Below are 14023 nucleotides of genomic sequence, written 5' to 3'. Positions count from 1 at the left end.
CTTGCTGTGCTGTTGGAGAGCTCAGGCGGTACAAGGCGAGTTGTTGGCTGAGAGAGAGCCGGCCCAGCCGTCGTCACGGCCGTCTCGATTCGTCTCGACCGGCTCACCTTTTGCGCCGCAAGTCGCTCTCTCTCGCCAAGCAGACATGGCATGGGTAAAGAGAGGCACCCGGTGTGCGAGCTTTCCGAGAGAGGGACCAGCTTTCGACGCTCTCGCACGGGAACCACTCGCGAAAGCTCTCGTGCACGCGCGTTCAGGCCCGATGCTGGAAGAGTGACTCGGCGTTCGACGTGCTACAGACGAGTCGGTGTCGACGAGTCGGCTCGGCGCAGGCGAGGAGGGGAGGCCGTGCGCCTCAGGCCGGAACCCGGGCGACGAGAGGCGCATCTGCGGTCGGTGCGGGCGGCAGGACATGCGGTGCGCCGTGGGTCGTCGGTCGCAGAGAGTTGTAGTGCTGTTGAGGGTCGCCGGGCGAGAAAGAGGTCAGTTTGCTGATCCAGAAGGACGTGAGCCCGCTGAACGAGCAGGGCTCGCGTCGTCCGGGACGAGGATGAGGACGAGAAGCTCACCTCGCCGAGCCCGTACATCTTGCGGTGATACCTGCGAGCAGATATATGGCTGTCAGTTCGTGACGCACGAAGAGGACCGAGAGGAAGAGAGAGGAGGGACGCACGAGATGAGCATCGCTCGTTCCCGCGGAAAGTCGGACCCGTGCTCGACCATCTCGGTCCCAGCCTGGACGACAATGACCGGTGCCTCATAGTGGAGCGACAGTGCCCGGATCTGCGAGAGGTAGCTCGTGAGCGCGGCGACGACGGGGGAGAGAGGGCCGTCGTGACCAAGGAGGAGGAGCGAGAGACGCACCTCGGGCTCGCCACCCCACTCAGCCGTGCTCTCCACCGTGTCGCAGTACCGCGCAAACTCGTCTGCGAAGCGGAGGAGAGAGCGTGAATTTCGTCGCCCCACAGGGCCGAGCGACCGGCAGATTCGCCTGAGAGGACGGGAAGAGGGGGACGCACTCGGGCTCATCATGTTCTCAGGGTCGACCTCGCTCGGCAAGAAGGGCAGGAACTCGTCTGGATGTGCGCGCATGTAGGCCGCCGCCTTCGTGCGCGTGTCGCGGTGCGTCACCTTCTCGGGCTGCAGATTCGACGAGGCGAGAGGGTCAGTGCGACGGTTATGCTTGACTCGCCCCTCGCACTGTCGGCCACGCAGCAGGCGTCCGAGCTTGGCGGCGCTGTCGAAGAGAAAGGAACCGGGACGCACCGACAGCTTGAGGAAGTTGACCTGGTCGGCGACGGCCGAGTACATGCTGCACAAGGGTCCGAGGAGGGCGTAAGCTTGGCGCCCTGAAGCGAGCGAGAGGCCCAGAGAGAAAGAGGGGGCGCACCAGTGACCGTCGGGCTCGATCTCCTTGATCATGACCTTGAGCTTGCGGCACTGGTTCTCGATGGCCTGCTTCTCCATCTCGACCGAGCGGTCGTTCTCGGCGACGACCTCGGCTTCTGCGTCTCGTCGCTGCTGCTCAAAGTGGTCGGCCTTGCGAAGCTGCGGCGAGTGGGCGAGAAAGCGAGGGTCAGCTAGTGCCCGCGACGAGGTGCCGGCCGAGAGAGACGGAGAGAGAGAGACGGTGGGCGCACCTTGCGGGCCTGCTGCCGGTTGGGCTTGCGCTCGCCGGCCGTGTCCGTGTTGCGGTTGGGCATGAAGGCGTCCTTGAGGTCCTCCTTGAAGCCGTTGAAGCGCTCGCGGGTCGAGTGCCCGCTGCCGTGGCTCGGCGTCGGGCTCAGGGCGTTGCTCGGCGTCGCCGGCTGGCTCGTCGAGGCGTGGACGGGTGCGGGCGTGGTCGTGGACGGGTCGTCGTCGAGGTGCCCGCCGAGCTGGTCGAGGAGCTGGTCGGCCAAGTCGAGCACCTCGCCCTCCTCGGCGGGGTCGGGTCCGCCGCTCGACACGACGTTGAGCTCGTCTTGGCGGGCCTTTGTGACGTCCTTGACGAGCTTGGCCTTGCTCTTGCCCTTGGTGCTCGAGCCCTTTGTGGGCTTCTTGAGCTTGCCGCGCGCGAGGAGCGGGTTGATGGCAGATGGCGTCGGCTTGGTCGCGGCGGCCGCCTCGACGATGGTCTGCGTGTTCTGGGCGTGGTGGGCTGCGGCGGCTGCAGACGAGTCGGCCATGTCGGGTGCGCGGCTCGAGCTGGCTCGGGTGGTTGTCGACGAGAGCGAGGTCGACGCGAACACACGCTTTCGAAGGCTCGGCAGCTGATGACGGTCGTCCGCAGCACTCGCTCGAGAGGTTCATCTGTGCAGCAGGTCTGGATACAGATGCAGTCGTACGCCAGCTCAGGGCAGCGCGCACCAACTCGAGCCGCGCAGCGAGTGCCGAGGTGAGCGCCCGTCTCAGGGCTGGATGCCGCGCTTGCGTACGGCGGCCGCGCCGATTGGCGGCCGGAGATTTGTGCCGACGAGGTGGGGGAGCCCCAGCTCGTCGACGACTCCTCCCCCGTCCCTGCTCTCTCTTCTCGTCACCTAGCTCGCACTCGCACACGCTCGACTCGACCCTCGCCCCCCCGTCGACCGTCCGCGACCCGACCGCCAGCTCTCCAGCCCGCCGTCCACCCAGGCCCGCTCGTCACCCGACTTCGGCTTGCCTTCGACCTTCGCCTCCTCTTCCCTCGCCCCTCGCCGTCCACCAGCGCCCTTCCTCAGCAGCCGCCACGACCACCAAGATGGACTTCCTCGCCGGGCCCCTCGTCCAGCACCTCAAGTCGGGCTACGTGCCCCTCGTCCTCGCCGCCCCGCTCCTCGTCGTCCTCCTGTACTGCACCATCCCGCACTTTACGACCCGCGCCGGCCTCCGCAAGTACAAGGGCCCCGCCGCCGCCGGCTTCACCCGCTGGTGGATCGCGAGCCAGGTCCGCAAGGGCCACCGCAGCGAGGTCGTCCACGAGCAGCACAAGCGCTTCGGCAAGTTTGTGCGCATCGCGCCCAACGAGGTCTCGATCAACGGTGAGCCACACTCTACATCCTCCGACGTCGAGGGCAGAAGCCGCCGCCCCGAACGACGACACTGACTCGCCCCATCCGCCCCTCGCAGACCCGGCCGCCCTCCCGATCGTGTACGCTCACGGCTCGGGCTCGATCAAGGCCGACTTCTACGACGCCTTTGTCGCGTCCAAGGTCCGCGGCCTGTTCAACACGCGCGACCGCGCCGAGCACACGCGCAAGCGCAAGATCGTCTCGCACACGTTCGCGCCGTGCGTCCCCTTTTTCTCGCCCTGTCGTCGCTCAGGTCGGTCCCTAACGAGTCTCGCGCTGTCCATCCACAGCAAGAGCGTCCGCGAGTTCGAGCCCTACATCAACTCGACCGTGCGCGGCCTCCTCCGCAAGTGGGACGACCTGTGCGACAAGGCGGCAAAGGCGCAGACCTCGTCCAAGTACGGCGAGCGGCTCAAGGGCTACGCCGTCGTCGAGACGCTCGACTGGTACAACGCGCTCGCGTTCGACATCATCGGCGACCTGGCATTCGGCGCGCCGTTCGACATGGTCGAGCGCGACGGCGCCGACACGGTCGCGATCACAAGGGAGGACGGCACTGTCTTCTGTGCGTCCCTTCCTCTTTCTCGAGCAGCGAGTTTGGGTGTAGCTCGGGTCCTGACTCTCTACGCCTCGCGCAGATGCCGGCGGCGTCCAGATCCTGAACGAGCGCGGCGAGTACTCGGCGACGCTCGGCTGCCTCCCGCCCTGGATCCGCCCTTACATGAAGGTGAGCCCCTCTTTCTCACATCTCTCGCATCGACGAGGTCGCGAACGCGCCCTGACTTGTCCCTGGCTCGCCCGCAGTACGTCGACCCGTGGTACGCTCGCGGCCTCAAGTCGGTCAACAACCTCACCGGCATCGCCCGCACCCGCGTCAACGAGCGCCTCGAGAAGGGTGCCGGTGACCGCAAGGACATCCTGTCGCACCTGCAGAACGGCAAGGACGCCAACGGCAACGCGATGGGCGTTCCCGAGCTCACAATGGAGGGTGCGTCCCTCCTCGCCGAGGCACAGCGCCTTCGAGATCCCTTCCTGATGCCTCCTTCCTCGCCTACAGCCCTCACGCAGCTCATCGCCGGCTCCGACACGACCTCGAACTCGTCCTGGTGCGTCCCCTGCTCTCGGTCGACCTTCCCAAACTCGAGTCCTCTCGACTGACCCGCCTCGACGCCCTCGCAGCGCCATCATGTACTACATCGTCTCGAACCCGCACGCGTACAAGAAGCTGCGCGAGGAGCTCGACGCGACGTTCGCGCCTCGCGGCATGTCGGGCGTCTTCGAGTACGAGGACGTCAAGTCGCTCCCGTACCTTACGGCGTGCATCAACGAGGCGCTGCGCCTGCACTCGACGTCCGGCATGGGCCTCCCCCGCATCATGCAGCAGGACGTGCGTCCACTCCCTCTCGTTCAGCCTACGCGCGCCGTGACTGAGCCGCTTCCTCCCGTTCCCTGCAGACCGAGGTCTGCGGCGAGGTCTTCCCGGCCGGCACCGTCCTGTCGGTCCCGTCCTACTCGATCCACCGCATCAAGAGCGTCTGGGGCGACGACGCCGACGAGTACCGCCCCGAGCGCTGGCTCGTCTCGGAGGAGAAGGCGCGCGAGCTCGAGAAGGCGCTCAACATCTTTTCGTACGGCCCGCGGTCGTGCGTCGGTCGCAACGTCGCCATGATGGAGCTCTTCTGCTTCATCTCGACGCTCAACTACCGCTACGACTTTGTCCTCGCCGAGCCGGACAAGGGCATGCCGACGGTCGAGGGGTTCCTGCGCAAGTGCGTCCTCTCTCTCCCTCGCGCTCTTTTTTCGCTCCTCCTCGGTCACCTTTCCTGACTCGCGCACGGTCCGACAGGCCTACTGGCGTCCTCATGGGCCTCAAGAAGCGCGAGCCGACCTACTTCTGAGCGGCGGCGTCTCGCTTTCCTCTTCCTCGTCGCCGATTCCCTCCCGCACCCCTCGCACCTGTACCGCTCCACCTGGCTCGACTCTTTGCAGTACCCCTCCTCCTCGAAAAGACAGTTTCAATGCAATACGTCGCCGTTCCCTTTTCCTGTGCGTCCAGCGAGAGGGTTCGAGAGCCGCCTTTTTCGCGCTCGCGCTCGGTTCGTTCTTCCGAGCGAGCTTGAGCGGTGACTGGTGGGCAGCATCGACGAGAGAGCGGGACAAGACAGTGCGCGAGGTCGATGTGTCTTTGGTTTTTGACGATGCGAGGCTTGTGAATGGCGCGCCGAGCTCGAACTTGGTCGAGTGAGCGACGAGCCGCGTCGAGCTCGACTCTCCCCTTGCCCCCACTTTCACAGTCACCCGCTCACCACGAGCACCAAGGAGCAGCCGCGGCACCTTTAGACGTCTGCAGCCTCCCCTAGACGCTCCCCCTTGCGCCGCCTCGTCGCTCCCTCGCCTCGCGCGTTCCCCCCACCCACGTTCTCTCACCTCAAACCGCCATCAGCCATGTCGTGCGTCCCCCGCTCTCTCCTCGCGCCCTGTGCAACCCCGTACTGACCCTGAGCAGGATCGACAGTGACGCCACCGCCGCCCCGTCGGCCCTCCTCCAGGCCCTGTACGAGGCCAAGACGCGCTCGTCGCGCACCACGGCCGCCTCGGCCGTCGCCGCCCACGTCGTCTCGCACGGCGTCCGGTCCCTCGCCGCCGACGGCATCCTCGAGGACCTGCAGCGCGCTGCCCGCGCCAAGAACCCGCTCGAGAAGGAGGGCGCCATGGTCGCGTTCGACGAGCTGTTCCGCAAGACGGGCCAGGCGCTCGGCGGCGTCGACCCGTACTACATCCCGCTCCTCCCGTGCATCCTCGACAACTTCCAGGAGGCCGGCAAGACGGCGAGCATCAAGGACGCGGCCGAGAAGGCGGCCAAGCAGCTGCAGCGCCTCCCGCCTCCCGAGGTCGCGCCGCGCATGATCGAGGAGCTGTTCGTCTACGTCGAGTCGAACGCCAAGTGGCGCAGCAAGGTCGGCGCCCTCGAGCTCATCGCCATGTTCGCCATCACGGCCAAGGACCAGGTCGCCGAGCGCCTCGGTGACTACGTCCCTCGCCTCGTCCCGGCCATGCAGGACACCAAGACCGAGGTGCGTCCCCTCCCCTCCCTCTTTCCCTGGAGCTCGAGACTGACTCGGTTCCTTATCTGCAGGTCGCCAACACCGGCGAGAAGACCGCCGTCGCCCTGTGCAACGTCCTCACCAACCCCGACATTCAGCCGTTCACGACCGACCTCGTGCGCTGCATGGCCGACCCGACTACGGTCCCGGCCGCCATCAAGCGTCTGTCGTCGACCGTCTGGGTCCGCGAGGTTGACGGCCCGACCCTCGCCGTCGTCGGTCCGCTGCTCAAGCGTGCCCTCGCCGAGAAGGGCAACATTGTTCAGCGCCAGACTGTGCGTCCTGCCCTCTCGCCTTCTCTCCCTCACCCTCGAGCACGAGACTGACCGGGCTCTCCCTCTCTTGCAGGTCGTTCTCGTCACCAACCTGTTCAAGCTCGTCCGCACGCCCGACCTCGCCGCCGCGCACTGCGACGCCGTCCTCCCCGGCATCGAGCGCATCATCGAGTCGGCCGCGTTTCCCGAGATCCGCGCGTTCGCCGAGACGGCCAAGAAGGCGGTCGACAAGTCGATCGTCGGCGCGTCCATCCCGGCCATCGACCACCTGTCCGAGGCCCTCGGCGACGAGCGCACCGCTTACTCGCAGCTCGTCGAGGCCGTCGAGGCCAAGTCGGGCGACAAGCCCGACGCGTTCGTCGAGGCGTCGATCAAGACGGCCGCCTACGCCATCTCGCAGCTCGTGCGCAAGCGCGCGCTCGGCGAGCACGAGTGGAAGGACCAGTACGTCGGGCCCTACATCGCCCACTTTGTCGGCAAGGACGCCGCCGACGAGATCTCGCTCGACCTCCTCAAGAAGTGGGTCGCCGTCGACAAGGAGCGCAACCGCGTCGAGGGCGCCGACGACGACGACGACGAGGAGGGCGAGATCCTCATCGACCTGCCGTTCTCGCTCGCGTACGGCGGTCTGCTCCTCCTCAACCACACGGCGCTCAAGCTCCGCAAGGGCCACCGCTACGGCATCTGCGGCGCCAACGGCTGCGGCAAGTCGACGCTCCTCAAGGCCATCAACCGCAAGCAGATCGACGGCTTCCCCGAGGACATCAAGGCGGCGTACGTCGAGCACGACATCGAGGGCGACGAGTCGGGCATCACCGTGTGCCAGCTCATGCTCGACGAGCCCCGCATCAACGCGACCGAGAAGGAGGTCCGCGACATGCTCGAGGAGATGGGCTTCTCGCCCGAGCGCCAGGACGTGTCGATCATCTCGCTTTCCGGCGGCTGGAAGATGCGGTGCGTCCCTTCTCTCTCTCTCTCTTTCCTCTCGTCGACCCAGAGCCGTCACTGAATCTCGATTCTGGCCCCTCGCAGTGTCGCCCTCGCTCGCGCCATGCTCATGAAGGTCGACCTGCTCCTCCTCGACGAGCCGACCAACCACTTGGACGTTCAGTCGGTCCACTGGCTTCAGGACTGTGCGTCCCGAGTCTCGCTCTACTCCTCTAGACGATCGTCCCTGACCGTGCCTCACTCTTGCGCACAGACCTCAAGTCGCAGACCCGCGTCACGTCCATGATCATCTCGCACGATTCGGGCTTCCTCGACGCCGTCTGCTCCAACATCATCCACTACCACAAGAAGCAGCTCGTGTACTACCGCGGCAACCTCGCCAAGTTCGTCGAGAAGTACCCTGCGGGCAAGACGTACTACACCCTGTCGGACGAGGTCGTCAAGTTCACCTTCCCGTCGCCGGGCTCGCTCATGGGCGTCCGCTCGCGCACTCGCGCCATCCTCAAGATGACCGACTGCACGTTCACGTACCCGGGCGCCGCCAAGCCTCAGCTGTACAACGCGAGCGTCGCCATCTCGCTCTCGTCGCGTGTCGGCGTCGGTGCGTCCCCTTCTCTCTCTTTCTCCCCTCTCGCTCGCGAGCCTCGCATTGACAGCCTCGTTCCTCTCGCAGTCGGCCCCAACGGTGCGGGCAAGTCGACCCTCATCAAGCTCCTCACCGGCGAGACGCTCCCGGACACGGGCCGCGTCGAGAAGCATCCGAACCTGCGCATCGCCTACGTCGCCCAGCACGCGTTCCACCACATCGAGCAGCACGTCGAGAAGTCGGCCGTCCAGTACATCATGTGGCGCTACCAGGAGGGCATCGACAAGGAGCAGGCGTACAAGGCGTCGCGCAAGCTCACGCCCGAGGAGGAGGCCCAGCTCCTCATCCCGGTCGTCGCCAAGACGGGCGAGCAGCGCTTCATCGAGCAGATCATCGGTCGTCAGAAGCTCAAGAAGAGCTACACGTACGAGATCAAATGGAAGGGGATGGGTCACAAGGTGCGCCCTTGCTCTCTCTCTCTCTCCCTCTCCTCCTCTCTCTCGATGTGCTCCTCCCTGACACGCTCTCCCCCTCCCGCAGGACAACGCGTTCGTGCCTCGCGAGCGCCTCCTCGAGCTCGGCTTCTCCAAGATGGTCCAGGAGTTTGACGACCACGAGGCGTCGCGCGAGGGTGCCGGTTCGCGCGAGATGAGCGTCAAGCTTGTTCGCCAGCACCTCGAGGGCGTCGGCCTCGACGGCGACATCGCCGAGTACAACGAGATGAAGGGGTGCGTCCCGCTGTCCTCGTCGTCGTCGTTCCTCAACCAGACTCGGAAACTTACCCTCTTCCTCTCTCGCTCGCAGTCTCTCGGGCGGCCAGAAGGTCAAGGTCGTCATCGCCGCCGCCATGTGGTCCAAGCCCCAGTGCCTCGTCCTCGACGAGCCGACCAACTTCCTCGACCGTGACGCACTTGGCGGTCTCGCCGTCGGTATCCGCGAGTGGGAGGGCGCCTTCATCTGTATCTCGCACAACCAGGAGTTCATCGGCGCGCTATGCAGTGTGCGTCCTCATTCTCTCCCTCTCTGTCTCTCTCCCTCGCATGCTCGAGCACTCTCTGACCTCGCTCGTCGATCGCCACCCTGCAGGAGATCTGGAACGTCGAGGCCGGTCGCCTGACGACGAAGGGCAAGGCCGCCGTCGTCGAGGGCGCGTTCGAGTCGAACCCCAACTCGGCTCGCGACACGCCTGCGGGCACCCCTGGCGTCGCCACCCCGGCCGAGACGCCGGCTGGCTCGGGCGACGAGGCTCGTGCTGCCGCCACCATCGACGGCGTCGAGGAGGAGCTCAAGTTCAAGGCCGCCAAGGGCCGCAAGAAGCTCACCCGCAAGCAGATGAAGGAGCGCGAGGACCGTCGCCGTGCCCGCACTCGTGCGTCCTCGCTCCCGTTTTTCCTCGTCGTCGTCGCCGTCGAGCGACTCTTCCTGACCCTGCGCCCTTTCCTTCTGCAGTTGCCTTCCTCTCGAGCACCATCCCTGGTGCCGTGCGTGAGCCCGACACGGAGGACGAGGACGAGGAGCACGAGAAGCAGAAGCTCGTGCGTCGGCCCTCTCTTTTCTATCTCTCTTCCTCGAGCCGTCGTCCTGACCTTCCCTCTCGCCCTACCTCGCAGCGCATCCCGTCCAAGAAGGTCAAGAGCGGCACCACCACGCCCACGATCGCGGGCGTCAAGAAGAGCGGCGTCGTCACGCCGGCTTGAGCCTCCTCCCCCTTCGTCATCCCCTTCTTTCTTGGCCGGCCGTCCCTCCCCTTGTTGTACCGCCTCGGGGGACATCTCAGTCTCTCCATCTCTCTCTTGCCCCATCGGTTGTTCCTCGTTGCTACGAGTCTCCCAGCTCGCGCGCAATACCATAGATGCTCGTCTGCGGACACTTTCTCTCTCTGTTTCTCTCCTGCCGCGACGACCCGAGAGGCTTCTTTTCCGATCGAGCGAGGTCCTCGAAAGGGAGCACTCACTAAGGAGAGAAGCGCGTCTCGAACCTTGCGCTGAGCCATCCAGGCCGAGCTGCTCTCGAGAGAGAAGAGGTCCGAGCGAGCGAACGCGGCTGTCGATGAGTGCATTTCTCGGCGCGAGCTGCACAAATACGTCCGTCTACAACCCTCGCCTCCTCGGTCGACCCTGCCCGCCGACCTAAAAGTGCTTCTTGTACTTGCTCGACTTGAGCTCCGGCATGTCGAGCTCGACGGCGAGCACCTCCTTGAAGCGGTCGAGCCACTCGATCGGCACGGCCGTCTTCTTCTCGCGGCCGCCGAGCCAGATCTCGATGCGGTCGCCTCGTGCGCGACGGCTCGCGACGACGCCGTTGATCTGGCCCTCTTGCGGCGGGCCGGGCGTGGGCGGCCGCTTGGACCCGGGCGAGGGGCCCTCGGTCGAGAGGAGGTCCGAGGTGCCGAGCTCGAGGGCGGCACCGGCGAGGAGGAAGACGAGGCGCTCGTAGATGTTGTCGAAGAGGGCGGCAGAGGGCGAGATGGTGATGCGACCGCCCTGCGAGAGAGAGAGAGAGGTCAGTCGACGAGCGCGAGACGGACCGACAAGACGCAGGGCCTGAGAAAGGGGAGGGGGCGCACCTTCTCGTTGTACGGGTCCTCCCATGTGGGGTTGATACCCGCGCGGAAGAAGTGCAGGTTCATGCCCGGGCGCGTGAGGCCGAGCGTCTCCGGGTCGCCCGCCTTTGCGCGCTTCGACTTGGGCGCCTGCTTGAACGCCTTGTACTGGCCGCACAGCTCGGGCACCGTCTTGGCCGAGAAGATGGGGTTGATGCCCTCGTGGTACGCCTCCTTGGTCGCCGCCGCCGAGTTGCTCTTGGCCGCGCCGGACGTGTCCGAGAAGAAGAGGGCTGCGCGCGAGAACGAGGGCGAGGTCAGGCTGCGCTCCGAGTACACGAGAGAGAGGGGAGAAGGGAGAGAGGGAGACGCACTCCAAGAAGCGCTGAGGGGAAGGTCGCTAGGGTAGTCGGCCGCCCGCTGCAAGTTGGTGCGCACAATCTCCTGCTGCGTCGGGCCCATGGCGTCGATGCCCTCCTTGAGCTTGCCGAGCGGGACCTCAATCTCCTCGGCGACGTACGGCACCTTTGCCGCCTCGTTGTCGTCGTCGCCCTCGCCGTCGTCGTTGTCGCCCTTGGCCGGCGAAGGTGCCGCCTCGCCGTCGCCGCCCTTCTTTGCCGCCGCCGCCGCTGCTGCCGCTGCCGAGTCGGTCTCGGCGCCCTCGGCAATGTCCTGGAGCGGTGCGCCGTTGGTCGCATCGCCGGTGCTGCTCGCCGGCGGTGCTGCTGCCGCCGCGCCCTCGTCGCCCTTGGCCGGGTCGTCACCAGCGGCCGTGAGCTCGCCCTCGACGGGCAGGTCCTTGCCCTTGGGGGTGGGCGAGCTGGGCTGCTTGGGCTGGTCGGCGGCGGCGGGGAGCTGAGCGCGAGCCTGGGTCGGCGAGGAGGTGGGCGAGACGCGCTCGATCTCTGCCGTGTGGTGGGCGACGAGGTTGGAGACGCGCGTCGGGTTGGGCGACGACATGTGTGCGGGTATCTCGAGTGTCCGCAGCGGTGCGGAGCGAGCGAGGAGCTGAGATGAGGCGTCGGAGGAAAAGGGTCCAGCTGAGAGCTCGACTCGCCTCCCCACACAGCTCTCCGCTCCAGCTGGTCGCGGTCGTACGTGCTGCCCTGCCTGGCACTCGCTCGCTCTCGTGACAGCGTCGCACCCGGCACGCTCGACACCCGCCTCGAAACGAGCGAGCGCGACTCTTTGCTCGAGCTCTCTTCCTCCAAGTCGCTCGCTCGAGAATGTGCACGGCTCGTATAGCACTCGAGTGTCCCTAGAGGGCAAGAGGAGAGCAGGCAAAATACCTCGTCTAGCAACGGCGTGCGCCCTGCAGAGAGAGAGGGGGGGTGCGAGAGGGGGAAAAGGGGAGTAGAACTGCGAGAAGAACAACCAGGACGGGGCAAAGGGTGACGCGAGAGGGAGGAGAAGAGGACGAGGAAGCGGTTGCGAGTAACGACGGTGGTGGTGGCGAAAAGTGGTGGCAACAAGGGCGCGAGGGACGACGACGGCGCGACGGACGTAAAGACGGACGGGGAGGACGACGGCGTGAGAGGCGGCGGGACGGCGACGAGAGGGTGACAGGCGTGAAGGTCGTTGCGAGGAAGGTGCGAGTCGACATAAGGCGCGAGGTGAAGTGGAAGAGGGCGCAGGCGAAAGAGGGAAAGACGAGGTCGGTGCGGGGCGCAGGCGGCTCGAGCGCGACGACGACGGCGCGACTAGGCGCTCGTTGGCGTCGACGTGCCTGGCGTTTCGACGTCGCTCGACGCCTCGCCCGTCTGCGCCTTGTCGCGGCGGTGGCCCTTGCCGCCAACAGGCGGCGCAGGCGCAGGCGGCTCGACAAAGCCGAGCGCCGACCCAGGTTGCGCGAGGCTCGGCGTCGCCATTGGCGACGGGACGGGCGTGTGCTGGAAACCGTCCTGGCCGTCGGGCCACGGCGACGAGAAGGCCTGGCCCTCGAGGTCGAGCGACGCCGACTCGCGCATCGAGCGGAAGTTGGCGTTCTCGGCGTTCCTGCGCGTGCGACGAGCGACGTCAGGTCGAATGTCGCCGAGGAGACAAGAGTGAGACGAGGACGCACTTGATCTGCGGGACGATGGGCGGCTTTTGGTGCCGCAGCAGGCCCCAGCTGATGCTCGCGAACCACTTGTGCTGCTTGACCTCGCTCGCGCCCGACTGGCTCCCGAGCCGCTTGTGCTCGTCCTTGCACAGAAGCTTCTTGACGAGGCTCTTGCACAGGGTCGTCGTCGCCGGGTGGTCGGGGAAGCCGGGCTCGTTGCGGAGCACGTTCGAGAAGGTCGCGTGCCGGTTCGAGCCCTTGAACGGGGTGCAGCCGTACAGCATCTCGTACACGAGGATTCCGACGGTCCACCTGTGTGCAAGAGGGGGAGAAGGGGCCGGGTCAGACTCATCGAAAGGGACGGGGAGAAGAGACGGTCATCGAGGAGGACGAACCAGTCGACGGCAGAGCTGTGGCCTCGCCCATTGATGACCTCAGGGCAGATGTACTCTGCGTAGGGAGAGTATCAGTGTGAGCATCCGGGCACAGTCCAGAGAGCGCACGAGAGAGAAAGCTGGGACGCACCCTCGGTCCCGACGAACGAGTTGGTGCGGAAGTCGGCGATGCAGCTCTTGGTGTCGACGAGCGGGACGCCGTTGGGCGTAAAGAGCTTGATGCCGGCGGGCGCGCCGCCGAGCCCGTTCGGGTCGGCCTGCTTCGACAAGTCAAAGTCCGAGAGCATGATGTGGCCCGTCTCGTGGAGGAGGATGTCTGTGCGCGAGAAAGGCGGACGGTCGAGAGAGTCAGGTCCGAGACCGAGGGCGACCAAGCGAAGAGAGAAGAGACGCACTTTCGGGCTTGAGGTCGCGGTAGATGAAGCCCATGAGGTGGAGGTACTCGAGCGCGGCGACGACCTCGGCGGCGTAGAACTTGGCGTCCTCCTCGGGCAGGCACTTGCCCGGTCGCGTCTGAAGCGCTCGGAAGAACTCGCCGCCGAGGCAGTACTCCATGCCTGGGGGACAGGGACGAATCAGGACGAGCGCTCGTCGGGACGAGGCGCCGGGAAGGAAAGGGAAGGGGGACGCACAGAGGTACAGGTAATCGTCCGACTGGAACGAGTGGTACAGGGTAACGATGAACGGGTGGTTCGAGCCGGCGAGGATCTCCTGCTCGACGTGGACGGGACGAGAGGTCAGGGACGGGTCGTGCGAGAGGCGAGGGAACGGCGAGGACGGACCTCCTCGGCGAGCGCGCGCTTGACCTTGTTGCGCTTGATCATCTCCTTCTTGCTGAGGACCTTCATGGCGTAGAGCTTGTGCGTCTGCTTCTCGCGCACGAGGTAGACCTTGCCGACGTCGCCCTTGCCGAGCAGGCGGACCTTGTGGAAGCTCGACGGCCCGACCTCGAGGTTGCGCACCCGGATCGACGAGCTCGAGTAGGTGCGGCGGAACGCAGCGCGAGGCGAGCCGGCGAGCCCGCCGTTGTTGAGCGACAGGGTCGCGCCACCAGACGGGGACGGCGGCGCGAGGTGAGCCGACGAGGCGAGGTGCGGCGACCT

At 66.2% G+C, this 14023-nt stretch overlaps 5 protein-coding genes across 5 annotated transcripts; 2 read left to right on the top strand and 3 right to left on the bottom strand.

The window, feature by feature from the left end:
* Positions 1-341: 341 nt before the first annotated feature.
* On the bottom strand, positions 342-2170 carry RHOBADRAFT_53851 (uncharacterized protein; the record flags this gene model as incomplete). Its single annotated transcript, XM_018417031.1, has 8 exons — positions 342-454; positions 570-600; positions 674-783; positions 865-926; positions 1020-1140; positions 1267-1312; positions 1391-1548; positions 1641-2170. Coding segments are annotated over 8 exons (1157 nt in total), but the record flags the coding sequence as incomplete, so codon positions are not given.
* A 506-nt stretch (positions 2171-2676) lies between these two features.
* RHOBADRAFT_27389 (uncharacterized protein) lies at positions 2677-5072 on the top strand. Its single transcript, XM_018412790.1, has 9 exons — positions 2677-2999; positions 3088-3247; positions 3320-3594; positions 3668-3756; positions 3834-4017; positions 4087-4135; positions 4209-4416; positions 4485-4798; positions 4876-5072. Exons 1-9 carry the CDS (start codon positions 2720-2722, stop codon positions 4925-4927), a joined length of 1611 nt encoding a protein of 536 aa, XP_018270973.1. The 5' UTR covers positions 2677-2719; the 3' UTR covers positions 4928-5072.
* A 629-nt stretch (positions 5073-5701) lies between these two features.
* RHOBADRAFT_27387 (uncharacterized protein) lies at positions 5702-9824 on the top strand. The gene is made up of 11 exons (XM_018412789.1): positions 5702-6103; positions 6166-6408; positions 6482-7362; positions 7441-7541; positions 7610-7957; positions 8030-8400; positions 8483-8670; positions 8747-8942; positions 9029-9311; positions 9392-9477; positions 9553-9824. The coding sequence occupies exons 1-11, from the start codon at positions 5741-5743 to the stop codon at positions 9637-9639; spliced, it is 3147 nt and encodes a 1048-aa protein (XP_018270972.1). The 5' UTR covers positions 5702-5740; the 3' UTR covers positions 9640-9824.
* A 247-nt stretch (positions 9825-10071) lies between these two features.
* Positions 10072-11444, bottom strand: RHOBADRAFT_44441 (uncharacterized protein; the record flags this gene model as incomplete). Its single annotated transcript, XM_018414409.1, has 3 exons — positions 10072-10425; positions 10509-10777; positions 10859-11444. 3 exons carry the CDS (start codon positions 11442-11444, stop codon positions 10072-10074), a joined length of 1209 nt encoding a protein of 402 aa, XP_018270971.1.
* A 974-nt stretch (positions 11445-12418) lies between these two features.
* RHOBADRAFT_2653 (uncharacterized protein) lies at positions 12419-13918 on the bottom strand (the record flags this gene model as incomplete). Its single annotated transcript, XM_018412750.1, has 7 exons — positions 12419-12479; positions 12547-12837; positions 12921-12975; positions 13051-13236; positions 13316-13477; positions 13553-13634; positions 13703-13918. Coding segments are annotated over 7 exons (1053 nt in total), but the record flags the coding sequence as incomplete, so codon positions are not given.
* Positions 13919-14023: the final 105 nt, after the last annotated feature.

This window comes from Rhodotorula graminis (genome assembly GCF_001329695.1).
Source record: "Rhodotorula graminis WP1 unplaced genomic scaffold RHOBAscaffold_7, whole genome shotgun sequence".
NCBI classification, from domain to species: Eukaryota; Fungi; Basidiomycota; class Microbotryomycetes; order Sporidiobolales; family Sporidiobolaceae; genus Rhodotorula; species Rhodotorula graminis.
Note: the sequence above shows the minus strand (reverse complement) of the source record. Positions and strands in the feature narration are given on the sequence as shown.